Genomic DNA, 27123 nt, shown 5'->3' with positions numbered 1-27123 from the left:
ATTCACGACGAATAATATTGATTATTGGATAAATTATTTGCCCAAGCCATTATAACAGTCAGCCATTGCTGGAAAACATTAGACACACAAAAAAAAAACATCGAAGAAAGAAGACTTGCGTGCGAATAAAGCTCAAACGGAATTCTCCGCACGGCAACGTCACTCAAAGACGCAAAATGCCTCCTCGTAGTTTGCGGTGCAATCGAAAGCCTCTGCGAACTGCGGCATGTTCGCAGTAGGCAGGAGACAGAGAAGCCTGGACGACAGCGCTTCTTCCGCGGCATCCTCCGGTGCTTCAGGGGCCCCGCACGTCAGAAGGCAGAGGCGCCTGAAGAACGTCCGCTGCGCCGGCTTCCAGTGATGGGCCACGTTCGAGGCTCCTCGAAAGCTCCGTGACGCGAGCCTAAGCGCCTCGAGAGCCGTTGTGGCGGCCATCATCCACAAAACATAGGGCGAAGGCTCCCCGCCCTGCGCGCTTACGTCTCGCACCGCCAGCGACACGTTCAACGTCGAGGCGAGGACCCGGGCGCACTGCTCGAACCTCGCCATCGCTCTGCGTTCTTGGTTGCTCCAGTCGTCGGCGGTGTTATCCAAAACGACCGCACGATGCACTTCCTTGGCCATCAGGACGCCGAGGGTCCCCGCTGTGAACTCGGGCGGAACGTCCTCCGGGTACAGCAGTGGCTCTACGCGGAGCGATGCGGGCACGATCAGGACATTGGCCTCGGCATCGAACTCCGCGCCGTTCGCGAAGAAGTGCAGATCACCGTCGGCCGCGCGTTTCGCGTCACTGTTAGAAAGAAACCCCTGCTGCTGCTCCTTTCGCAAGCGCATGTACATCGCCGGGAACACCGTGGGTGTCATTCCGGCCAGAAGAGTGTCGCCAAGGTCGCTCGTGGTTGCAAACGTAGCATTCGAATCGCTCCAGTCGTGCATGCGCAGTGAGATGGTAGACAGCGTTCGTTCGACGCGGCGTTGCATGGCGTTCCCCATCCAGCGAAAAGATCCACTGGCGGGCGAAATGGCCTCGCGGAGCCGGCCGAAAAGGTCGGCGGTTACCGCGCCGCCGCCATCGGGACCGCCGTAGATGAGGTCGGCGACGACGTCCCTCGTGTACCAGACAGCTTCCGCGCTCGCCTGCAAGCAGGCATGTAGGATGTCCATGCCGCTCTTGTTATGCACAGTGCGCAGGTAGTCGAAGCGGAACCCGTCCAGAAGCACGTTCAGGTACAGGTAGGCCACGCCGTGGTCGGGCAGTTGCTTGCCGAACAGCCGCAAAACATTTCGAACAGAAGCGAAAGCGTCAACTGTGAAGTTAGAGTCGTCGGTTAACTGCTGGCTCTTTGGAAGGTGAGCGTTAAGGGCCGCTAGCCAGTCCTCGGAGCTGAGCGCGTCGTGCAGTGCCGTCAGCATCGCTGCGCCCAGTTGTCGACGCCCGTGTGAGTTGCTTTCGTTGTTCAGGATTCGCTCGACCCCCTTCTCCAGCTTCATCAAGTCGTCCAGGTCGAAAGCCCCGGGAACACTGCCGGTGCTTTCGGCCACGTCTGCAACGAACGTCTTTAGGTACTGATCGAAAGGGGCCAACGACGACGGACGAGCTTTTTGCTGTAACGTCTTCCCAGGAAACACAATCACACAAGGCACAACGCCGGTACGTACCAGCTTCACACCGAACACCGTGTGAATGCCCTGAGCGAGTGACAAGTTGACGAGGTGTAGCAGGACGTCCGAGTAGTGCCGGATTTTGAGCAGATCGCCGTAGAAGCCGGAAAAATGCCGCAGCATTTCGGCGCGCTGAACATCTCGGTCCGGTTCGACCATAAACGACGAGCAGAGCTGGTAGAGTCGGGCCACGAGACGCGTTTCGCGGGGCAGCGTTTGACGCGACGCGATGCTGAGAAGGGCGCGATTGACGCGCTCTGCTGTGCGCTGGACGCTCTCGTCGACGTAGCCGGTGCGGCCTCCGGTCACGGAGTCCCACCGGCGGCACACGTGCGCGTGAAAGTCGTGGCACGGGTCCACCGTGTCGTCCACCAGAGTGCGCAGCGAATTCAGGGCCTCGGTACACGCTGCGCTGGTACAGTACTCGAGCTGGGTGCGCGGGTTGCGGCGCGTCCACAGGATGATCAGCACGGTGAGCAGCGGGACGAAGAGCATGCACGTTCCACAGAGGACGCCGCACATCTGCGGCCGGTTGTAGAACCACGACAGGGTCAGCTGCGTGAACTCGCGCACCGTGGTGGTCCCAACTGCGAGGAGCATCGATAACCATCGCCACTTAGTGACCCTACAACTTGCATTTTGTATGGGCGAGGCCGTCTCCACATTAACTACAACTGACTTGTCCCTGCATTTAGATAAGCTAAAAATACAGCATATTCCAAATGACGAAACACGTTCACTATATTCAAAGTGAGGAGTTTCTTTTGTTACGAACTGCTGAACATTATTCGTCAGTGCTGCCACGGCGAATATCTTTTGTGGAGAGACGGTGGACGGCGTTCGTTCAGCGCTGTCCTGGACCGTTGTGACTCAGTGGCTAAAGTGATTATACAAGCTTACGTGACATGAATATAGCAGAAAATCAGGCAAATTGATAACGATCCATGGCTAACTACAGTACGACGGACACAAAAAGTGGGTGTGTATTGTAAGCAGTCACGAAATATATACCGCTTGTTTCAGCGGACACCAACTCTCAGACTATGCAGGCTTTCTTCAGTGACACACTTTTGGTGCCAGCAGATTGCGAGACTATCGCTGATTATACTTTAATTGAATAATTAATGACAAATTGTAGGGAACAAGTTGCAACACCAGAACTGAACCGAATCATTGCTCATTGTCCAGGAACTTGCGCCATTATCGAGACAGGCATCCGTAATCTTGCGGCAAAGAACACGCAGACTTCTTGAATGCTGACATGTCCGTGCCAGGTGTCTGTGTAGAGGTCTACGAGTCCCATAAGAACCTGAGATCAGAGATCTGGTGAATCCTGACGTGATCCAGCCAATCGTTTTTGTGGCATCGATGATCATGAACTCGCCCGCGAAAAATATTTGGAAAGAGCTTCAGTTATTCGATATCTATATTTTATTTTGTTTTCGCCTGACAGCCTATGTAATACCGTGACAGATTTCAGCATTGGTAAAGTGACAACTATTGTTCATTGCACAGCATGTCCGAATTCCACATCAATTCAATTTCTTATTTTCACTTTCACGTTTGTGCGTTCTAATAGCAATCGTTGTCGGCGTCAGTCGATTTACCGCCAGGAAACTGCTTAATTAGCGCAAACACGCATAAGAAAGAAGAACTGGCTGTGCCGTTGCCCCTGTAAAATATCAATGACAGTCGGAACATCTGCAGATTTTGTTTACGCGGATATTGCACATTTCACTACTACAGGATATGTAATATCAGCGCCTAGTCCAATAAGAGTAATAAATTTTTCTTGAAATGGGCCTCTGTTGAGATGCTGCGTACTGCGCGTAGTGTTTATACGCAAGTTATTATTCGCAGCATTTTAAGAACCAGTGATTGCTTTCTCCAAATTATCAAAGTTATGACGTACAAATGTTGCGGATTCACCTGTTGGTATGGTATCGCGAGGGGCACTGATGTCTCGCGAGAGTGGTGCGAGACACAAGCACCTTCCAGACACTTTCGTATGCCTGCGCACAAAAGTTTCACGTCCCTTACTGCCGACCGACAGCTTGCGACAACAACCCGACGGGACTGTGTGTTCGTTTTGAAAACAATCTACCATTGTCGCCTTTCTAACGTATCACCGAAGTGCTCTACGGAAGGTCGAATGTGCGATTCCATGCCAGCTTTGCTTGATACAGGCTGTTCTGAAACTTACCAAACAGTGAAGTAGCCGTTTCATTCTTGTAACAGTGAAGCATTTGGAACAAAAGGATCCACCGTGAGTCACCCGATTAATTTTCTGCGTACGTCGTGCGCAAATGCAAAAAAAATTAAATTTTGGGGTTTGACGTGCCAAAACCAATTTCTGAGTATGAGGCGCACCGCAGTGGAGGGCTCCGGAAATTTCGACCACCTGGAGTTCTTTAACGTGCACCTAAATCCAAGTACACGGGTGTTTTCGCCCCCGCCGAAATGCGGCCGCCGTGGCCGGGATTCGATCCCGCGACCTCGTGCTCAGCAGCCCAACACCATAGCCACTGAGCAACCACGGCGGGTGTGCGCGAATGCAATATTCAGTCCTTCGGCAGTCGAGCAGGTTCGACGGCACAATGTCATACTTCTGGAGTTATCAGTTTTATTGCGGCAGCAATTATATGGACACTCCAGGCGCATTTTAGCCGTCGGAGTCGCTGTGATTCTCCGTATAAAGTCCAAGCGCCATAACACCATCGCCATCGTATGCTGTATGTGCGAGTGAAAACACGCGAGGGAAGACGACGATCGCGGCTCAAGCTGGCGCGCGCGGAAGGAGGAAAGCAGAGGGCAAATGCGCTGTCTTCCGTCCTGCGAAAGGCCGTGGGGGGATGGGACGGAGGGAGTGGGGCTGGCATTGTGCTGCGGCAGCAAGCAACTGCGTATTTCGCGGACAGGGCGCAAGGGGAATTGACGATCCCGGCTCAATCTCGTGCGCGATCGGGAGGAAAGTGGGAGGGGGGCGGCTTCGACTGCGCCTAGTGCGTACTTTGCATGGCAGCGCGCTGTCGCACGCTCCGTATTTTGCAAGGTATCTGCAGACGGCTCATACCTTTGTGCGCGCTGTGTTCTTCCCGCTCTTGCGTTGAAGCAAGACAGAACGAATCTCGCTCGCTGCTACTGCCGCGCTTGCTCACACCAGCGTTTTGACAGCGGCTGTCCGCGCTCATAGAGCGTGGCGTGTCCATGTTTGCTTGTGCGCGCTGACACCATGCTTGTTAATTCAGTTAGCCAAAGTTTCCAAGTTTACATGGCCGATAAAACTGCCATCCTTATTTCGTATAGCTGTCTACTTATTCGCTATCGCAATCGATGCTTCGCCTGTCGGGCGAAACTCCGACCTTTTTTAATGCCCTAAAACGCCGTTTTCATTTAAAAACACGGCGATTGAAGATACAAGCGCAGCAATGGCGTGTTAACGTTTTGCGGACAGCGCAGACAGGTGAGAGATTCCCGCGTTTTCCAGACGCGCGGAATTGCACTACACGACCGCGGATAAATACTCCGGAATAAGCACTCCCTCCTTTAGTCTTTCGTGGCGTAGCGGTCTCGGCACCGCACTCGTGATCGGGAGTTTCGTAGTTCAGTTGCGTGTTTCAACAGCTTTCTTTGCGATATTACCTATATGGACACTCCAGGCGCATTTCTGCCGTCGCCGTGAGGTTGCGTATGAGTGCAAGCGTGTGCGGGGTAGCCGGCGAACGCGGTTGTGCGCGAGCGAGAAACGCGGCCGGGATGCATGCCCTCTCCTGTGGCGCGCCAGGCAAGGGGGGTCAGGCGAGGGAGGAGGGGCGTTCTTCTCCGGCGGCTGCCAGGGTGTCTCGATGCCTCGTCGCCCGCCGCTCCGTACAGAATGGAGAAAACAGCGGCGTCTACTACGGCGTTGGCCACGCGAATCGTGGACGCCGTAGTAGACGCCTTTGGCGGACGCCATAGGGGCACGTTGCCGGCGCTCGTGTGTCTTGAAAGCACTCTGCGACGTGGCCAAAGTGTGCGCCTGCGCGGGCCTCATCTTCAAAGCGATCTGCGATGTTTGCAGAGTGCGCGTAGTGGCGGTAGCTTCGTATGCGCTGTGTTTTCAACGTTTCATTCGCGTTGAAGCGACAGATTCACGGAGGTCAATTGGCTCGCGGCTGCTGCCGCGATTTCTAATGCCAGCGTTTTCACAGACAGTTTCCACTGTCATCGAGCGAGATGTGTTCGTGTTTACCTGTGCGCGCGTGACACGCGGTGCTGGTTAATTTAGCTGAAACATGTTGACGGGTAGTTGGTTTGAATTCATGATAGAATGGGTAAACGCAATAACTGAACAAAGACGTAGAAAGAAGCAGACAGGCAAAGACAGCGCTGTCTCTGCGTGTCTGTTTCTTTCCACATCCTCGTTGAGTCACGCTTACATATTCTATCATTGTTAATTTAGTTAGTAAGCGAATGTTTACTAGTCTATACGGCCGATAAAACTAACATGCTTGCTTCGTACAGCTGTCTACTAATTTGCTATCGCAATCGGTGCTTCGCCTTTCGGGCGGAACTGCGAAATTTTTTCTCTTGCCCCCTTTTTAGAGCGCACCTCTTCGGCGCCTGTTCCTGCGTTGAGCGTCGGCGTCTCTCGTTCCTTGGCGTAACCGAGCGAACCAGCCCACCGAAGGATGAAAGAGCGAACGCAGAGCGCAAGGGGGAGGTGAAAGACAGCGATGCCGAAGAGAGCGCGAGAAGGAAAAAGAAGGAGGAGGGTATGGCGAAAGCGTGAGAAGAAAAGCGTATTGCCGCGCAAGATGGGCTCCGCGGCGACGACCGCTACGAGATGGCGCCAGAGTAGGGCAGATGGCGCCATCAATAAGGCATGCGGCGAGCGCGTCCACCGATATCATATATGGAAACAACGGGCTGCGTGTGTGGAGGTCTGTCTGCGGTGGCTGCTGTGAATCGCGCCGATGCGTCATCCCCGCGCTGCCTCTCGCGAACTCCCGATTAGTGAGGCATTTTCACCACACATCACTCCGTTTGCAATATGCTGCACGAGAAAAATTGTCCGGACCAGCTACACTACTTACAGCGTTCTCTTCCTAATATGAACCGTGTACCTATATTGTCATATTATCAATTATTGGCACGTGTACTTCTTTCATGTGTAGGGACTGCGCTCAAATTTCGCAGCACAGAGTATCGTCAGTGAATCCTATCGGATTACGGAGCGTCGTCATTGTCGGTGAATTTTTAAATGTGAAGCATTTCCTGGCGAACATTTGCCACTTCGACACCATCCATCCATACATCCATCCATCCGTCCGTCCGTCCGTCCGTCCGTCCAACTTGGTATGTACCAAAATTGGCATAGTATGACAAGAGTGTGTGACGAACATAAGTCATCGGTCATGACATTAGTATCATGACACGGGTGTCATGTAGTTCATGAAACAGCCGCCTACGTCTTGGGGTTCTTGACATAAATGATCGGTCATGGCAAGAATATTTATTTATTTATTTATTTACAGCATACTGCAGACCTTAAATGGGTCCTAGCAGGAGGGTCAAAACAAACAGACAACAACAATAACTACTACAAAAGCACAGAAATTTACATTGCAGTAAAAAGAACATATAAAGAATGATACATAGCAGCAACAGGAAACAATAAATATGCAACTGTCAATAAGCAATTTTGTCAAAGGCATCAATACTGCTTAGTAAATCAGTCGAGAGTAAATTCCATTGAGTTATTGCGCGCGGAAAGAAAAGGTATATTTAAAAACATTAACTCTAGCGTTGTAGGGATTCCGCGTGATGCTTTCTTGTTAGGCGTGTTGGGCTGGACATGATAAATGGATCAGGACTTATGGAGAGTTTGTTATCTTTTATTCAGAAAAGTTAATTCAATATTTGAAATCTTCTTCGTATTTCCAGTGTCTGTATGTTATGCTGCGACACGAGAGTGGTGGGAGAGTCTATATAGAGCGGTATTTGTTAAAGATGAATTATTTCCAACGTCTCAATGTTATGTTTTGTGTACGGGTCCCAGACGGTGCATGCGCACTCGAGTTCAGGTGTGATGACTGCGGTGTAGGTTACGAACCTTGTGCTAGTACACTCTAAGAAAAGTTCACACCCTTTGTAGTGTATATTTGCCACACAACAATAATCGTCATCTGTCTTGCCCGCATTTCCTTTTCTTGAAAACGCTGCGCTCTTTACTTTTCCGTCGAGAATGCTACGTCATGATGATAACGCGCATGCCGTTCGTTACTGGAAAGTACCGGGCTCGCCGCGTTAAAGAAAGGAAATGCGGACAAGACAGATGACGATTATCATTGTGTGGCAAATGTACACCACAAAGGGTGCAACTGTTCTTAGAATGCAGGGGCAGTTTTTAATTTGTGCTGTAGGAGGCAAAGTTTCTAAAAATCTGACGCGCTATATATGTTTATTCCAACTGAGATTATTAGTTACAGTAACACCTACGTAAGTGTTTTCATTAAATTCCTCGAGCTGCTGAGATAGAAGGTTGTATGAAAATGATAGGCTACTCTTTTTATTGGTAACTTTAATGAAGACTGCCTTGTCATTGTTTAGCCTCGTGTCCCTTTGAGTGCACCAGGAATGAATGTTCTGAAGGTTAGAATTAAGAAAGACTTGATCTTCAGAAGATGTAATATCATTAAACAATACACAATCGTCGGCAAAAAGCCTAATCTGCAATGGTTCGCTAATAATATCAACAATGTCATTTATGTATATCAAAAAGAGTAATGGTCCCAGCACGCTTCCCTGCGGCCCGCCAGAAGTGACTAAGAGGTAGCTGGAACAATGAGAATCAATACTGACGAAATGTGCGCGGTTAGAAAGGTAAGCAGACACCGAGTTAATTATGAAAGAAGGAAGCCCAGTAGATTCAAGCTTACATATTAGTTTTGCATGTGGAACAAGGTCAAACGCTTTCGTAACATCTAGAAAAATAACGTCAATCTGCCCGGCCCTGTTTAGTGCTTCAGCAAAGCTATGAACTACAGATGTTAGTTGGGTGACTGTTGAAAGTCCCCTTTAAAATCCGTGTTGAAATGGAAATAAAATGTATGTCATTTAGAAAGATAGTTATATGAGTGGCTGCAATGTGCTCAAAGAATTTACAAGAAGATGTAAGGGATACTAGAGAAAAATTTGTAACAAATGATGCGGTACCTTTCTTAAGTATTGGCACAATCCGCACAAGTCTCCAATCCATAGGAACACTGCTAGTTGATAGGCTTGCACTAAAAATTATGACAAGAAATTTGAATATAATTTCACTATAAGGCTGCAAGAACCTATCTGGAATCCCGTTAGGACCAGGAGACACTTTTGTTTCCAGATTCGACAACATGGATAACACGCCTACAGAAGATACAATGCTTGGTTCGAGAGGACATGATGGATCTGTTTGTTAGTTTGGGTTTGATGGCACAAAGGCAACTAAGGCCATTCTGCGCCAGTCACGAGACAAAATAAAACGGAACGTTAGAGCAGGTAAACCTGCATTACATTACAGTAGATGTAAATAACCAGTTTTCTCTTAAAAGTCGGACAGGTTAGTAAATGGCACTAAGGGGTCATCTGCTAGTAATAGGGCAGGCTGTAATGGAGTGTGCAAATTATGCAGGCTGTCTAAAAACCTTTGTCTTAGCGTGTCGATGTGTGGACATGTTATTAGGATGTGCATGACTGTAAGAGCTTCATTGCATTTTTCACAAGTTGGTGGGTTTTCTTTTCGAAGAAGGAAATTGTGCGTCAGATGTGTGTCCATTTCGAAGTAGACACAAGATCCCCTCGTAGAACCGTTGCTGGTGACTGCATGATTTCCACTCGCCAATTACAGGTTTAATAAGATGTAGGTTGTTGCTTAAACAATTGTCCCAATCGCGGTGCCATTTTGACGTCAAGGCCTTCCGAATCGCATTGACACTGTCTTTATATGGAAGTGCTGTATTTTGAATGTTTTTGTACGCTGCCATTGATGTGCATCTATCCGCTGCTTCGTTACCCATGCAGTATCCCAACATGGCTTGGTACCCAGCAAAACCTAATTGATCTGCCATATTTGTCTTAAGATAATGCGTTCAAAATATCGCCTAACAAGGGTTCACTTTGGGATTTCATGTATAGAGCCTTCAGTACGCTTAATGAATCTGTGTATATGACAGTGTTTTCAAGTATGTCAGCAATGATCTTTTGAACTACCGTCCATATTGCGTACACTTCGGCTGTGTAGACAGAGGCATGCTGAGGTAGTCGAATACTTGTTTCCCAATTTTCTGTTACGGCCCCCACACCCATGTGTTTTTTTCGTTTTAGAGCCATCAGTATAAAATTCCATGTAATTTATATTCTTGTCTTGAAGAGCGCGGGATTCTTGTATAATATGCTCATGTCGTGTGTCTCTTTTCTTTAAATATGTTAGTGTCCAGTCACATAACGGTGTGAAATCACACCACGGGGGCAAACGTTCTGGCTTTCTGGCAACCTGGAGGACTTTCCGAGGGATGTCATAATCCCGACAGTATTCCTCGTATCGCAGGATAAGCGACCTAATCATGTTTGGTTCATTTGTATAATGTAAGCGTGAGCTGCACTGTGTGACGATGTTGTAGCATGTGTTGTGGCGAGGATCGGATTCTGAGCATGTAGGAAAAAGTTAGTAGTGCTCTGCGATGCTGTAAAAGAGGCTCATTACATTCAACATGTAAGCTCTAGATAGGTGATGATCTGTAAGCACCGCACACCAGTTGTAGTCCTAGGTTATGAACTGGATCAAGTCGTCGGACGTAAGATAGACTGGCTGAACCATATGTAATGCTACTGTAGTCTAATATGCTACGCACGAGAGTGCGGTAGATGCGTAGCAGGCATTTACGGTCAGAGCCCCACCGTTTCCGGGAGAGGATTTTTAGAATGTTAAATGCACTGTTCACTTTGATTTTAGTACTATTTATCTGCGTGAGAAAGTTAAACTTCTTATCAAACAGAACACCCAGAAACTTGTGTTCTTGTTTTACCGGTAATGTGGCTTCCTGCATGTAGTTTAAGGATGGAACCTGGTTGTAGGCTTCTTTTTTGTGTAAAGACAACACTAACAGTTTTTTCACGTGAGAAGCGAAAGCCGTTTTCAGATGACCACTGCGTTAGTTTGTTTAATGTAATTTGAATTTGTCGTTCGTAGGTTGCCATGTTCGATGCACGACACGCAATTTGTAGATCATCCACATATAGTGAATACATTACAGGGATTACAGGGGATGGCATTACATTATTGAGCGCGTTCATTTTCACCACAAACAATGTTGTGCTTAATACGCATCCGTGAGGTACACCGTTTTCTTGAATAAATGCGCGGGACAGCACTGTTCCTAAACGCAGTTGGAATGTGCGATCGGACATGGAATCAGCTAGACATTTAAGCATTCTACAGCGGATCCCTGAATCCGCGAAGTCCCTTAAAATACTAAACCTCCATGCTGTGTCGTACGCCTTTTCTAGATCAAAGGAAACTGTGAGACAGTATTGCTTGTGTAGAAAGGCCGCACATATCTCGTGTTCTAGCCGAACTAGATGATCTGTTGTAGAGCAGCTTTTCTTGTACCCACCACACTGATGATTATCGAGCATGTTCTCCGTTTCAAGGACGTATGCCAATCTGATGTTTATAATGGATTCATAGGATTTGGCAAGACAGCTTGTCAGTGCTATAGGTCGGTAGCTGGTAGCTGTTGTAGGATGCTTTCCAGCGTTCAAGAAAGGGATTATAATGGCTTTTTTTCCCACTCATTCCGCATTTTTCCTGTTCCCCAGATTATGTTGGCAAAGCGGAGCAATGTCTTAACTGCTTTTGGAGATAGGTGTGCGAGCACTGCTTAATGTACTCTGTCCGGGCCTGGCGCTGTTTTTTTTTGCCAGTAGTGAGTACTCCGTTGATTTCCAGAAGTGTTAAGGGGGCATTATATGATCTCTTGGGACTTCCTGTTGTCGGAAGCTTTTGTTTTTGTGCTGATAGTTTATATTTTTGGAATTCAGTGGAATAGTTTGTTGAACTTGATATGTTATGGAAATGGTGCCCTAATATGTCTGCTTGTTCTTTTAAATTCGTTTGTGTACCTGGAGGTGAGAGTACGGGGATCGTATAAGGAGCGTACTCGCTTCTAAACTTACGAAGCTGATTCCACAATCTTTTGGGTGTTATTGAGCTATTGATGGAGGATACATACGTTTGCCAAGACTGTCTTTCGGCTTGCCTACGCGTGTACCTGGCTTTCGCCTTTGCTTTTTTTGAAAAACAGGAGGTTATCTTGTGTTGGGTATTGCCGAAAGATATCCCACGCTTTGTTTTGTGCTTTTTTAGTTGGTGTACATTCATTCGTTCACCAGGGTTTTAGTTTTTTCCTTAAGAAGCCGGAGGATTGCGGGATGATCTGTTCTGCTGCAGCAGGTATGGAGGCAATAATCTTTTCATTCATTTCGTCTATCGTTTGATTATCTGATATGTCATCCAGACTGGCCTTCTCGCTGAAGAGAGGCCAGTCTGCTAGATGGAGTTTCCAACGGAGTGATCTTGATGGTTCTGTAGGGAAAGGAGATGTTTCTTTAATAATGCCGGGCGTATGATCACTACCATAAGGATTGTTAATAACACTCCATTTAAAATCGATAAAGAGAGATGGAGTGCACAGCGCCAGATCTAGACAGCTCATAGCTCCTGTGCTTGGGGAACAGTAGGTTGCCGCGACAGTGTTTTAAAGGCATATTTCGTTTGTCAGGATAAAATCTTCAAGTGTTTGTCCCCTGGTGTCAGTTGTTTTACTACTCCATATGTTATGAGCGTTAAAATCACCCGCTATTAAAAAAGGTTTAGGTAGCTGGTTTAAAATTAACTCCAGATCTGTTACAGTAAATTTGAATGTGGTGAAATGTACAGTGAACAAATGGTAATGGCTTTGTGTGCTAAAACCGTGACAGCAGCGGCTTCTAAGTGAGCATTAATGGCAACTTCTCTAGCTGCAGTGCCGCTCTGTGGAAAAATAGCTGCACCACCCGAAAGCCGGTTCGTTTGAGTACGGTCGCGCCGTACAACAGTGAAGCCTTTTAAAACGTTTTTGTGCTTTTCGCCTAAGTTTGTTTCTTGTAAGCACAAGGCCACAGGAGAAAAGTTACTTAACATATATTTGATGTCACCTAGCCAGAAGAATAAGAATGGGTTGGGGTGCGTTTGGCAGGCATTCTCAAATCATGAACAGCAGGTTGCCATTATCCCTCAAAAGGAAAGTGTATAACAGCTGTGTGTTACCAGTACTCACATATGCGGCAGAAACCTGGAGGCTTACGAAAAGGGTTCTGCTGAAATTGAGGACGACGCAACGAGCTATGAAAAGAAGAATGATGGGTGTAACGTTAAGGGATAAGAAAAGAGCAGATTGGGTGAGGCAACAAACGCGGGTAAACGACATCTTAGCTGAAATCAAGAAAAAGAAATGGTCATGGGCCGGACATGTAATGAGGAGGGAAGATAACCGATGGTCATTAAGGGTTACGGACTGGATTCCAAGGGAAGGGAAGCGTAGCAGGGGGCGGCAGAAAGTTGGGTGGGCGGATGACATTAAGACGTTTGCAGGGACAACATGGCCACAATTAGTACATGACCGGGGTAGTTGGAGAAGTATGGGAGAGGCCTTAGCCCTCTCCCATACTTCTCCCATAGGCTGATGATGATGATGATGATGATGATGATGAAGTTGTGTAAAAGCCCTCTACAATTCCAATGGATAATAAAAACCATTTTGAAATTGGAAGTTAAGAAATGGCACTACGGAAAAAGTAAGAGGTGAGATGTTAGGTGATATGGATTTAAAAAAGGCACTTTCTTATTGACTTTCTTATTTACTTTCTTATCACTTTCTTATTGTGAGTGGTTATTGGTATTTTGTCCCTCTTACCGCGCTCGAGAGAGCGCTTGTCCGTCGGTGTCAGTGACACCGGGGTTTTTGTTTCGACCTCCACAGCTCTCTCTGAGGCGCTGGGGGACCGAGAGTTTGGCGCCGAGACACGTGTCTCGGGCCTTGGGGTTCGTTTGATCTTAGGGCCCTGCGGGACTGGTGTCTGCAGGGCCTGCGAAGATGATGGAGCAGCACTGGCTGCTTCCACCACGAGGGTGCGAGGGGTCACTACGGGACCACCGTGCGTGGTCTCGGAGGACTCCTGAGACCTCTGTGACGCTGCCCCCATCTGCGTCACATCGGTGTAACTTCTTCGCGGAAGGTACCATAGCCGCTTTCTGGCTTCATAGAACGAGATTTTTTCTTTGACAGTTAGAGCAATTACTTCTTTTTCTTTTTTCCAGCAAGGGCAGGACCGCGAACAAGCTGGATGATCTCCCTTGCAGTTAACACAAGGTGGGGAAGAGGTGCAATTGTCAGTTTGGTGATCATTGGAGCAGCATTTAGCACAAGTTATTAGTCCTCGACATGCATGCGAACATGTCCAAACCTTTGGCATTTGAAACATCGTCTGGGGTTCGGTATATGTGGTCTAACATTTGCCTTTACATAACCTGCATCCAGCGAGGTAGGCATTACACTTGCTCGGAAGGTGAGTATAACATGTTTTGTGGAGATTTCTTGGTCGTTCCTGCGGATGACAATTCTTTGGACTTTGGTAACACTTTGTTCCTGGAAACCTTCCAGCAGTTCTTCGTCGCTCAAGCCAATGAAGTCTTCCTCTGATACCACACCCCTGCTTGTGTATAGCGTTCTGTGCGGTGAAATTGTCACTGTTGCGTTACCAATACTGGTAAGTTTTGTGAGCTTTTGCGCCTGATCTTTGTCATTTAGTTCGAGGAGGAGGTCCTCGCTAGACATTTTTGAGGCTTTCTATGTAGGTCCGATCTTTTCTTTTAGACACTTGGCCACTAGGAATGGAGAGAGCTTTCTTACTGGTACGTTGTTTTCGCTGTGCAGCACATAGAACTTGGGAAATGATGGAGCATTACTCCGAAAAAAAGAATTGGAACGTTGCTTCGGTGCGGCATCTTTTCAGACGCCGATCACAAAAAACAGAGGCTTGCGCTGCCATGAGAAAAATGTGCATGTTCGGCAACAGCGCCAACCGCCCACCACGGAGCCCAACGCGGGGACGCGGCAGAGCTTGTGTACAAGTCTGCACGACGCCAATCGTACGCCGTCACTGTAACCAAATATGCTGTACCCAAGGTAGGATAGCCACACAAGGTTAACCCTTGCCGCCAAGGAGAAAGGAAATAAAAGGAAGAGAGAAAAAGACAGGAAAGGTCAAAAGTCAGAGAGAAAGACAAAGATTTGAGGAGAGAGAGACAGGAAAAGGCGACTGCCGATTTCCCCCAGGTGGGTCAGTCCGGGGGTGCTGTCTACGGGAAGCAGAGGCCAAAGAGGTGTGTTGCCTCCGCCGGGGGGCCTTAAAGGTCCAAACACTCGGCCTCGGCTCAACCCCCAGGATCCCCTTTTCCCCGGACACGGCTAAGCCGCGGACGGCTACACGCGGAAGGCTCCAATCCTCGTGTGCTCGGGTACGTGGTGTCGCAACACACCAAACGTCTGCTGACGCAGACGCCCCTGCGGGGCATGATGGATCTGTTTGCCATATTTGGGAATTGGATTTCGAAAAAAACACTGTAAAATATATATTAAAGTGCTCAGCAATGCTTGGCTTTATCGGTGACAAGAACATCATAATGCAAAATATGGTCTACAGCCTTGTTTTTCCTGGACAAGTGTCCCCAAAACTTCTGCGGAGCGTCTTGAATAAAGCTCGGCAGCGTGTGCTCAAAGTACTGAGGTATTGAATGGCTCACAGCCTGACGCAGTGCAAGTTGTGCAGTTGCTATAGCGTTTCGGTCATGGAGCAAGAAACATTTAGGAGTGGAAACTCCGCTGTTTGGGGCGACCAGAAAAAGTCACATGCCCGCGGAGCCGTTATCGTGCTGGCGGCGCCTGGCGTCCTGGAAAGAAATTACCGCCGTTGAGAGCGCGTCGGAGCCGCCTGCCTGGGCGCTGCATTTTTAACGCGACAGCGTTAAGGAGCTCGTGTCGCAGAAAAGCCGGTGTCGTCGGCGTCGGTGTCGGCGTCCGCAGCATTGGCCGTGAGCGATAAATCCCGGCAGGCACTTCATGAATAAAAAAATGGCTGTGGCTTAGGTAAGGTTAAGCCCAGGATGCGAAGCATACTAGCCTTTATTTTAGTTGTTGAACCACTGTTTAGCCTGGTGAACTGCTGTTGCTTGGCTATATTTGGTTCGGCTAGACGAAGAAACAACTCATGCATTACTTCTTCGCCTTCAAGAGTGGAACGCGACAGCGTTCCCGTCGACCCGCCAAGGGGTGTAAGACAATGGGCTACAGGGCAGCGACTACGCGCCCCGCATTGGACGCGGTGAGCGTCGAGCAAAGCAGCGTTCGGCGCGGCAACGAAATGTGCGCCTGAGCAAGAGACGCACGCCTTAGAAACAGCGCGTTTCTAAGGCAACACCGCATTCACTAGAGGCGCTTTTGTACCGCTTTGAAGCGTTGTACTCGTGGCTCAGTGGTAGCGTCTCCGTCCCACACTCCGGAGACCCTGGTTCGATTCCCACCCAGCCCGTCTTGCAAGAGTTGAGCCAAAGCCACTTCTCCTCTGTCGTGACGTCACGGTGTCACGTGATTTCATGGTCACCGCCGCGCCTGAGGAGCTGGGTTGAGCCCTCGTAATATGCTTCGCACAAAAACAACTTGCAAGATGGGCTGGGTGGGAATCGAACCAGGGTCTCCGGAGTGTGACCACTCAGCCACGAGTTTTTTTTTCTTTATTTCCATGCTTCAAAGCGGTGCAACAGCGCCTCTAGTGAATGCGGACGCGACGCGAGGCGCGTCGCGTCCCGGACTCCCTCTCCCCTGACAACGTTTCTCCTTGCTCCCACACGGGTTGCAGAATCAAGCGTCCTTCCATTCTTTAGATCACTATCTCTCTATCTCTCTGCCCGTGCCGATCACGACGTTTGGCTGGCGTGCGTCGTTTCCCCGGGGCTCCGATACACAGAGTTCTTTGGTTCGTTCCGCTTGCTCAGGCGCACGTTTCGTTGCCGCGCCGAACGCTCCGTTGCTCGACGCTCACCGCGTCCGATGCGGGGCGCCTCGTAAGTGATCGTTGCGCCGTAGCCCATTGTCTTACACCCCTTGGCGCGTCGACGGGAACGCTGTCGCGTTCCACTCTTGAAGGCGAAGCTTAAGCGTCCTCCAATTGTTTTTTCGCTGCGGCTTCTACGACGCGCCGCATGGCGCCGCCACTGTATACGGCCCCGTCGGCGCATACAACAATTGTGACATCTGGTCGCCCGCGCTCGCTTGCGCTGACGGGAATTTCACCTCCTAAATGTCTTACTCCGTGGTTTCGGCAGACACGTGTACGTTTCGATCGCTTTAGTTTTCCTAGTTTTCCTTTAGTTTTAGTTTTCAAAACCTTACGCGCGATCCAGGGATTTCTTTTATGTGTTTTCTTTGTTCTATTGGGAATAAAATGTTTTATGCAGTACGTGCAGATTTCTTTAAACTTATCCGATAGTATATTTATTTATTTATTTATTTCGGATACTTTCCTGGCCCGAAGGCATTACAGAAAGGAGTGGTAAGTGAACAAAAAAAAGTACATCATTATACAATAATAGGTATTACAAAACGGCAGAAAATACAGCAGTTTTGAAGTTGCCAACGTCAGAAATGGCAGCGATGGAGGGAGGAAGGTCGTTCCAGTCGGCGCTGGTTTTAGGAATAAAAGAACCATGACACATCTTTGTTCTAAAATATGGAACACCAACTTTAAACATGTGATCGAAACGGGATGAAATGTATGAAGGGCGAGTAATAAGATGATCCTTTAATAGTGGGTTGTGGTGATACAGCCTGTGGAAAAGACACAGTCTAAAACATTTACGGCGCAAGGAAAGCTCCGGTAATGTAAGTGTGATTTTCATGGAAGTAATGCTGGCGTAACGGGAATAGTTAGATAGATAAAACGTGCTGCGCGATTCTGGATGGATTCTAGAGTGTTTATCAGTGTGAGTTGATGGGGATCCCATACGGTGGATGCATATTCTAGCTTTGGTCGCACTAATGTTTTGTAGAGGGTAAGCTTTAACGGCATAGGCGCAGCAGAGAAATTTCGACGCAAGTATCCAAGAACCCGGTTAGCGTTATTAGTGACGTGTTTGATGTGCGTATGCCATGACAAGTTACGTGAAATATGGACACCTAGGTATTTGTACGAGTTGACGGATTCAAGAAAAGTATCGTGAAGTAAGTAAATACGCGTATTGTCAGTGTTAGTGCGGCTTGATACATGCATTGTTTTACATTTATTAACGTTTAGTCGCATGAGCCATTTATCGCACCAGTTGGATATGCTTCTAAGATCGTCTTGAAGCCTATCAGTATCAGTGTGGTTAGTTATTTTGCGATAAATGACGCAGTCATCTGCGAAAAGCCTGATAGATGAATGGGAAATGCATTTAGGAAGGTCGTTTATGTAAATGAGGAAAAGGAGGGGTCCCAGTACCGATCCCTGTGGTACACCCGATGTTACGAAAGTGCGAGAAGATGAACATTCATTAGCTGAAACGTACTGAGTTCGATTAGACAGAAAGCTTTTAATCCAGTTTAGTACATTAGGGTCAATGTTAAGCATGCTAAGTTTAAGAATGAGAAGATCATGTGAAACAGTGTCGAAAGCTTTTGCATAGTCCAAAAACACGCAGTCTACATCGAAGCCCATATCAGTATGGGTAAATAGGTCATTAGTGAAACATATGAGTTGTGTTTCACATGAAAATGTTTTCCTGAAACCGTGTTGTTCAGTCGAAAAGAAGGAATTAGACTCAAGGAAATCAATCAGATGAGAATGTATAATATGCTCCAATATTTTGCATGGTATACTTGTCAGTGATATAGGACGATAGTTATCGGGGGAATGAGTGTTACCTGATTTAGGGACCGGAACAACCTTGCCAACCCTCCAATCGCTTGGAAGAACTGAGGAACCTAGAGACTGGGAAAAGAGCATCGAAAGCATAATGGAAGAATATGGTTCAGTAATTTTAAGCATTTTACAGTTAATTGAGTCTTCACCTGATGAAGAAGATATTTTCAGGTTTTCAATCAACTTTTGTATGCCGACCCAATCTATATAAATGGAGTTCATTGGTAAATAGGGGGATTTAGTTACCGACGGTAGAGTGGCAGGAGCACATTTGTGAAAGACAGAAGCAAATACATCATTCAAAACGGAACAGCACTGGTTCGGAGGGATCGCGACATTGTCAGAACGGGCTAGTTGGATTGTTTTGCTTTCTTTGCCACCAACAATATTCCAGAATTTACGTGGATTAGACTGCAAAAGTGATGGGAGGGTGTTATCGAAAAAAATCTTTTTTGCATTTGTAATAGCGATAGTATATTGTGCGTGAATGCAATGATATGCTGCCCAGCGTTCGGGAAGATTAGATGCTTTGGCGCGACGAAAAATACGTTTCGTTTTGTTGCGCAGACGGCGCAGAATTTCAGTAAACCATGGCGAGGAAGGACTCGAAACAATCTTTCTTTTAGGTACATAGCGATCCATTAGTGTTAGCAGTTTGTTCTTGAACAATGACCAGTTCTCTTCAACGGTACGTTCAAAAAAGTTGACTGTGTAGTCAGTAGTGAATGATTCTAGCTCATTTAAAATGGATGTGGTATCGGCGGCATGGTAATCACATATAGTTTTGACTGTTTTCTTCGAGCGAACTTTCTTCTTAAGGGTTAAGTGGAGAAGCGAGTGGTCACTTATTCCTGTAAGGTATGCTGGAGGAGAAACCAAATCTGGAGCTGTTGTAAAAAAGAGGTCTAAAGTATTAGACGAAGTGCTGGTAGTGCGTGTGGGTTCATGAATCAGCTGGGTTAGATTAAAATCAGCGCAAATGTCCAAAAAATGGGTGCACTCGGAAGATGACTGCTTAAGGGAGGGAACACCATTTTGCCACACTATGTTTGGAAAATTGAAATCACCTAGTAAGAACAAATGTGATTTTGGGTATCGAACAACTAATTTGTTAAGGACGTCATGAAGGTCAGTGCAGAAATTGGTAGAGGAGGATGGGGACCTATAACACGCGCAAAAGATGAGGTCGCCAGTGGGAAAACCAACACGAGTGCAAACTACTTCTAATGGTGAGTCAGTGGGGATAGTGAAGGAAGGGATAGCAGAACTCACGGCAATCAGTACACCTCCGCCCGTACGGAAATCGCGATCGTACCTGTAAAAGATATATGTTTTTTGACAGTCTAGTATTTCACTATCTTTAATTTTTGCTGAAAGCCATGTTTCGGTGAGCACAACTATATCAGCTGAGCATGCGTCGATATGCGATGACAGTGATGTGCGTTTGTTGGCGATACTTCGGACATTTGTAAAAAGAAGTGATAAGGAGTTTGCTTGCTTTGGATGTCTCATTTTCCCCTTATATGATATATCTCCACCTTGGCGGTTTCCGAGGACTATTACGTCATGAATAACTTACATTGCACCTGGATTTGCTTGCTGTTCACCAAATATAACCTTAAGCTTTTTCATCGCTATCTTTTATTGTAATGATCTTTATGTACATCATAAGCAAACATTTCATTTATATTCTGGCGTATTACGTGCCAGAACCACGATGTGATTACCAGGCACACCGAAGTGCGGACCGGATCAATTTCGACCTCCCGGAGTTCTTTAGCCTATTTCACATGATGGGATTTTCGTCGCACCGGAAGTGCGATTTCCGTCGTTTGCGATGAAAATCGCAGTCGCAGTGCCGACCCCCCGATTTTCGGCTGCGACCAACCGGTTGGTCGCACCGTCGCACCGATCGCTGCGATTTTCCGCCGAAATTGCGCGGAGAGCTGTCAACGGAGCTATTTCGCCGGTTTGTTTTGGAATATGGCGTCTCGCACGACAAGTGCAATGCGCAGAGACGTGGATCGTCGAATTCGGTACGTACGCGAAGGGAGAATAAAAAACTTGTACATATTGCATTCTCCGATTGCTATGCGTTTGTTGACATGCTACACAGCAAATGAAGTGCATTTTCACGTTTGCTTCGTACGCCTTTGCGAGTTGTCAGTGCTAGGAGGTGGTCGATCCCGAGCAGACGACGAGGTCGTCACAATTTTCTTCTTTTCAGTAGCATGCAAAAATCGCCCTTGCGGAGCAGCTTGAATTATTTCAACCTCGGCAAGGGCAAGTGACAAGACAGCAAAGTACCCGAAGTTTCAACGTTGCGCTGTACGCGGTACCGTTCAGTTGCATTTTCTTGTCGGCTTTCAAGCATGAATTTCCCGATGCATCTTGAAAGCTTATCTTGCCTCTTATTAAATTTGACAGAGCAAAAGTGTAGGCTATCGTAATGAATTTGCTACGATAGCATTAAATCCATGGCTTGAATAAAATATTACATGTACGTTAAGTTCACCTTTTCTCTGGAGAATTTTTTGTTCTTGCACAGAAACCAATAAACATAGACTTTGTTGCGGACTTTTTATCCTTACTGCATCTGCATGAACACTTGCTCTGCAAGGTAATTAACTGTACTGCTAGCAGATTAATTGATTTGCTTGGTATAGTGGCAAAGTGACAACGTACCCTCCTGCACAATTATGCAGAACTCGTGCAACAATGCGAAAAGCAGGCAAACGGCCTGTTCTTGTGGGGATGAAACAGTATAAAACGACATGCTGAAGAAAAGTAAATCAAAACTGTGCAGTGAAGTCGGCCAGTACAAGCAGTTCTTGCACGTTCACAGCGGATCAAGTGTGCAGAAACATACATGCCTTACATGTTTCTAGTAAGTTTCTAATAAGTTTGTGATCACATATATTAGTGTGTAAACCCATATAACGATATCCGCTGCGATTGCTATCTTTATAAGTAATTAAATACCATGCTACTTGCAAGAACATATATCACCCGAGGATTTTATAACAAATTTCTGCATTCCAACTATACACAATATGTGGCTTATTCAATAAAAGACCACAAAGTGGGCTTTTTTTGCAATGACAAACTTATTCCAAACTTTACTTACATACAGGCAAGAAAAAATATTATAGACAGAAATATTGTTCTTCAATTTGTTCACCTGCCACTGTGGCTATAGCATTCTGCTGCTAACACAAGGCGAGGGGTTGATTTGCCAGCCATGGAAGTCGCATTTCGATGGAAGTTATAGGTGAGAAAAAAAGCTCTTGCACTTAGATTTAGTTCGTCACCTTTTATTGAATCCTTACACTTCAAAATACTATTGCATAGGGGGGCATGCTTATGCAAAATCTAACACCAATAGAAAGCAAAGGGCAGAATTGTAAAACAACCATCTTTCGTGATAATTCGAGTGTGTAAATATTCATTGCATCAATATGTATTGTTCAACAGCACTGCACAAATAAGCATGATCAGGTATAGCAAGTACTCTGTGAGGAAGCTGGTTCTACAGATGTATAAATGTCAAGGCATGAATGCTCATACTACGTCGCACACATAGCACAAAGAAAACCTTTTTCAAGAGTTGTCCCTTCTGGCAGATATGAGTGGGCCATAAGGAGCAGAAACTTTATTGCAGGACATTGTGTAATACGGCTTATGAAAGAATGAAGAGAGTGAAGAGGCTTTTAACAGCAGTACCTCATGCTGCTCTAATAAGAGGAACGATGAGCAAAAACATTTCTGGTAGAGCACACAAACAGTAACTTTCTGAAAGAGAGAAAATTCCAGGTGAGAGATGGAGGTACATTTGGCCCACGCACACCAACAACACGGGCATAAACAAGAAACACTACAGCCTATGGTGTATTACAGTCTATGGGAAAGCTATGTTATACAGAAATCAAGAATGATGCAACAAGCCCTCGACAACACTGCAGACTTTCTTGGCCAGTCTGGCCTCTCGCTTTCTGATAAGCCAGCTCATATCGACGTCGGAAAAAAAAAGAAAGACTAGAATCAAGAACTACCCCATATTGCACATTGTGATCCACATAGCTGGACAAATATGCCCGCAAGTCAACATTCACAAATCCTCAGCTAGTGTGAGCCCATGACGGCAGAGCCAGCACGTGGGCGAAACAATTATGCAATGCCTGGACGCAACTTCCACACCCGGGGAAAGGAATAATCTCGAAATAATGGGGGTGGACGAGTGGATACTATAGACAATCGCAAATGCTGTGCTTGTGTCCAAGGTATGGTACAGTGTGAATTACCAGAAGCACACACAAAAGACAACTCATCGAATACAGGCATCGGGTAGTAATAACAGGTCTTTCCAACTGTACCATGCTTGAAGACCTCTATGAGAAAGAGCTGACGAACAAGTACCTAGACAGAGTAGAGTTGCAGCCTGCAGGACAAATTCTTTGTCTCAAGAGCTCAGAACCTCGTCCCAAGATACTATGCCAGCTAGCATATGAGATGCAAAGACAGCTACCCCTCCCTTCAGAAACACAACCTCGGGAGTACCTGAACTTGAAACACAACAGGCCCATACCGTGGAATATGGGGGCAAACAATTAGGCCAGGAGACTACGTGCAACTGCCAAACACACAGAGGAGGTAATATGACACTACATAAAACTAAACCCCATATAAGTGAGTACCATTCCAGGTCATCCTACACCTAGAAAAGCTGAACTGAAAGCAATCAAAGAAGCACTTGTAGTGCAGATTACACCCTGCACAACACCCTGCATGGATTCACCAGAAACTGTCTGAGCCTGCACATCACACAAGATTATCAGGAAAATCAGGAGCTTGACACGCGGCTTGTGAGCGCATGGCCAGAAATTAAATTACAGGATACATAGCCATGCAGATATTCCAGGACACAAGCGGGCTTATAAGCCCGACATAATATCTGAAAACTATATGAGTTTGTGTGTATTCATTATTAACTAAAGTGCAACCGATAGACAACAGACAAGAACGAAGCGCTCTGTGTGTTCACTTCGTTCCTGTCCATCGCATTTCTGTTGCACTATAGTTAATGAATTCATAAGGCTGCACAGGAGAAGAATGATACCTCTGCCCGAGGGCCCGATCTCACATCCAAATCCATGCGTGCACACACACACACACACACACACACACACACACACACACACACACACACACACACACACACACACACACACACACACACACACACACACACACACACACACACACACACACACACACACACACACACACACACACACACACACACACACACACACACACACACACACACACAAACACACACACACACAAATGTTGCAAGAGTGCATAGCATGAAGCAGTATCAACAGGATGACACTAGATATGGATGAGGACTAACTTTCAACTGAGGTTCATTTGTAAAAATGTGGGGAGTTATATAAATTACCAGAAAAAAAAGGACGATGAGCAAAACGAGAACAAGGTGAAAGCAGGAGCCAACGTTTCGACAAGTGGACTTGTCTTCTTCAAGGTCCACGTGTGGAAACGTTGGCTCCTACTTTCACCTTGTTCTCGTGTTGCTCATCGTCTTGAATTTCCATCTCCTGCCTTCCCCGAGCTTTCCCCAGAAAAAGAAAGACATCTTTGAAGGATAGATAAAAATTGGTGCTTGATTCAGCCAAACATAAATAAAAATGCTACAGAAAGAAAATAGAGAAAAATTCTAAGTGCAGGAAAAAATCATTACAATTGCCAAACCTGCATGCCGGCACCTTTCAAGAAACACGGTTGTTATTCCAATAGACAGACTGACAGCTTGCTTATGCAAGCACATTCTTCCAGTTCCATGCCACTGGGAAAAAAATGAGTTTCCTGGAAGGTAGCCACATGCACACTTGGTGATCACAATGTCTTTTTTTTCCTGGACTTGTATATCTATATGCATTTTCTCCCTTTCCTGCTTTTATGTTTGGTTTCATCAAGCACTAGTCTTTGTCAGGTTTTATTGCTGTAATACTTTGTGGTAACCTTTACAGATCACTGCATTTTCACAATAAACCTTTTAATTAGAAGTTAGCATACCCTGTTCTTACTGCTTCACACTGTACATTCTTGCTACATTGGCCAAATAAAAGATTTTATAAGGTATCATGAGGGCCATTAAAGTGACTTGTTGCAGTAAAAAAAAATGAATAGCCTGGCTGCAAATGGCACCAGAGAACACATAGGACAAACAAGAAAACCGAGATGATCTAACAACCAAAAGTTTAATGTACACACCGAGTAAATGCTCGCTGACAAGCAATAGACTGAACATAAACAAAAAGGAGAAGCAAAAATTCATGTGCGTTTTCTGACAAGAAATGCATCCATTTCTAACGGAGGCCGTGCTGACAAGATTAACCCAGCATTTTTAGATCTACAGCTTCCGTAATTTCTCTAGGCAGCCGATCTGCACAGAATGCTAGCTTCTTCCTCTACAATGCACGCTCAGATGTGGATAGTGTGGAGCTACCAAAAAATGAAATGGTACAACAGTTTTTGATATATGGCATCGTCGTGCAGGTGTTTGCAAAGCGATCTTGCAGACAGACGACGCGCGAGCGCTGATGTCGATATTTTGTACACTATTGTTACTTCAGAAATAAAAACAAACTGCTGCGGCAGTTGTATATTCATTATTCAAACGTGTTTTTTATATCTAAAAGCACATACAGATCACTAACTTATTGTTTCAAGCTTAGTTTACAACAGGCTGTTTTAGGCCGGACTTTGACGGATGAAGACGGAATAGTCCAGCAACAGTGCGCCGCGGCCTAGGAGCGAGCTTCGGCGCGCGTCGGAGCTTGTCTCCAGTGGTTGCGCGCCCTTTCCCTCCAGACTAAGCGAAGCGACACGTTCGCTTGCCAGCGCGCGCCGAAGCTTTCGGCGCGTGCCAGTGGTTGGGGTAAGTTCCCAACGGAAGCGCCCTTTTCTCGAATTAAGCTATGGATTGGATCCAACCGGCGGCTGCGGCATGGCACGTTTGGATACAATCCAATCCACCAGACGCGCCATGCGAAGCCGTATGATCCATAGAGTTACTATACTGACTCTAGAGGACAAACTACCCATAGGGCCCACGCATTAAAATCGGGAACCGCAAGAGCGCCGCCGTGTTGCTACGCACCGAGGTTGCCAGCTCCTGAGACGCTTGCTAGACTTGGTGACAGTAGTCAGTTTTAATCCGGCAACAGTAGCAGCGTAGCAGCATGGCGTCTCGCTTGTAGTGTTGTGATGTGTGCGTGCAGCCGTGTGTTTGGGCTTTATAAGTTGGTTCTTTATTCTATGTTGCGGGACGGTGTGGGTGTGGTCCATGTTGGCCGTACAGCTGGCAGTTATGCAACCGAGGGATGATCCTGTTCAAGTTTCCGGCGGTATGCGGTTTTCAGCGGTCACGCCTGTTGCAGGAGTGTCACTCGACCACGTTACGAGCTCAAAGCTGTGGTCAGTTTCCTCGTTGGCGTTCCGTAATTCTCTTCGCACGGGCGCGGTATGTTGCAAAAGCCGCTTTCGTGATCTATCGTTGCGACGATAGATCGGGTTTTTTATTATTATAAGTAATGATCCAGCTGTAGGGCACATGTAACCGACAAACGGAAGTCTCAGGAGAGCACCTGAGATGATAATAGAGCAGGCGGCGCAGGAACTCCAGGGCACCCAAGGGACAGAGTGTGAGAGGGGATGATTGTACCCCACCTGCACCACTAAAGTATCGCAGGTTAAGGGACAGTGGGGGGATCAAAGCTCGAAGCAGAACGGTACGTAGGTTGGGGCCGCCGAGGCAGGTGTGCGCCAGGGAGTGTTCGCACGCGCAGCCGTGCCTCGCAAGGTCGAGATACTTTAAAGGCACCTGCGCCCATGATCTTTCTTTTGCCTCGGCGCAGTGAGCACGATTAACGAGAATAATGTGGAGGGCATCCGGTGCAGTCGCGAATGCATCATGACAAATGTAGCTCGCGTCGCCTGGCGTCTGTAGTAATATCAGAGTTGGTTGTATGAACTTTATGCATAATACGCTTTGCTACGGTACCTTAACGGAATGGGTCTAGAGGACGGTGTTGGTACATTTTTTCATACCGCCTTAATCCTATACCCCCCACTACAAACACACACATACCCCCCCCCTTTTTTTATGTATACATACAATTCCTTGCCATGACGGATCATAGCCTCCTTTATTTTTGAAAAATAGAGGAGGCTATGGACCGATTGACCAGTTCAAGTTGTCAACTTGTCAGTAACTGTCATAAGAATCACTGTAATAAACACAATTCCACGATCGGATTGTTTACTGTCATTTTTTGTTTTAACACTGAGGACTACATAGAACTTTATTTGGTATATGTGAGAGAAGTATGTGGATATCACGAGCTCAAGCCAATGTGCGAT

General features: G+C 46.8%; 1 protein-coding gene across 1 annotated transcript in view; it reads right to left on the bottom strand.

The window, feature by feature from the left end:
- Position 1: 1 nt before the first annotated feature.
- Positions 2–27123, bottom strand: part of LOC135909343 (uncharacterized) — an 81353-nt gene continuing 54231 nt past the window's right edge. Inside the window, exon 4 of the mRNA XM_065441287.1 lies at positions 2–2249. Coding sequence (XP_065297359.1) covers positions 160–2249 — 2090 coding nt within the window. The 3' untranslated portion in view covers positions 2–159. The remainder of the gene's footprint in view (positions 2250–27123) is intronic.

Source organism: Dermacentor albipictus, chromosome 1, assembly GCF_038994185.2.
Source record: "Dermacentor albipictus isolate Rhodes 1998 colony chromosome 1, USDA_Dalb.pri_finalv2, whole genome shotgun sequence".
Lineage (NCBI taxonomy): Eukaryota > Metazoa > Arthropoda > Arachnida > Ixodida > Ixodidae > Dermacentor > Dermacentor albipictus.
Note: the sequence above shows the minus strand (reverse complement) of the source record. Positions and strands in the feature narration are given on the sequence as shown.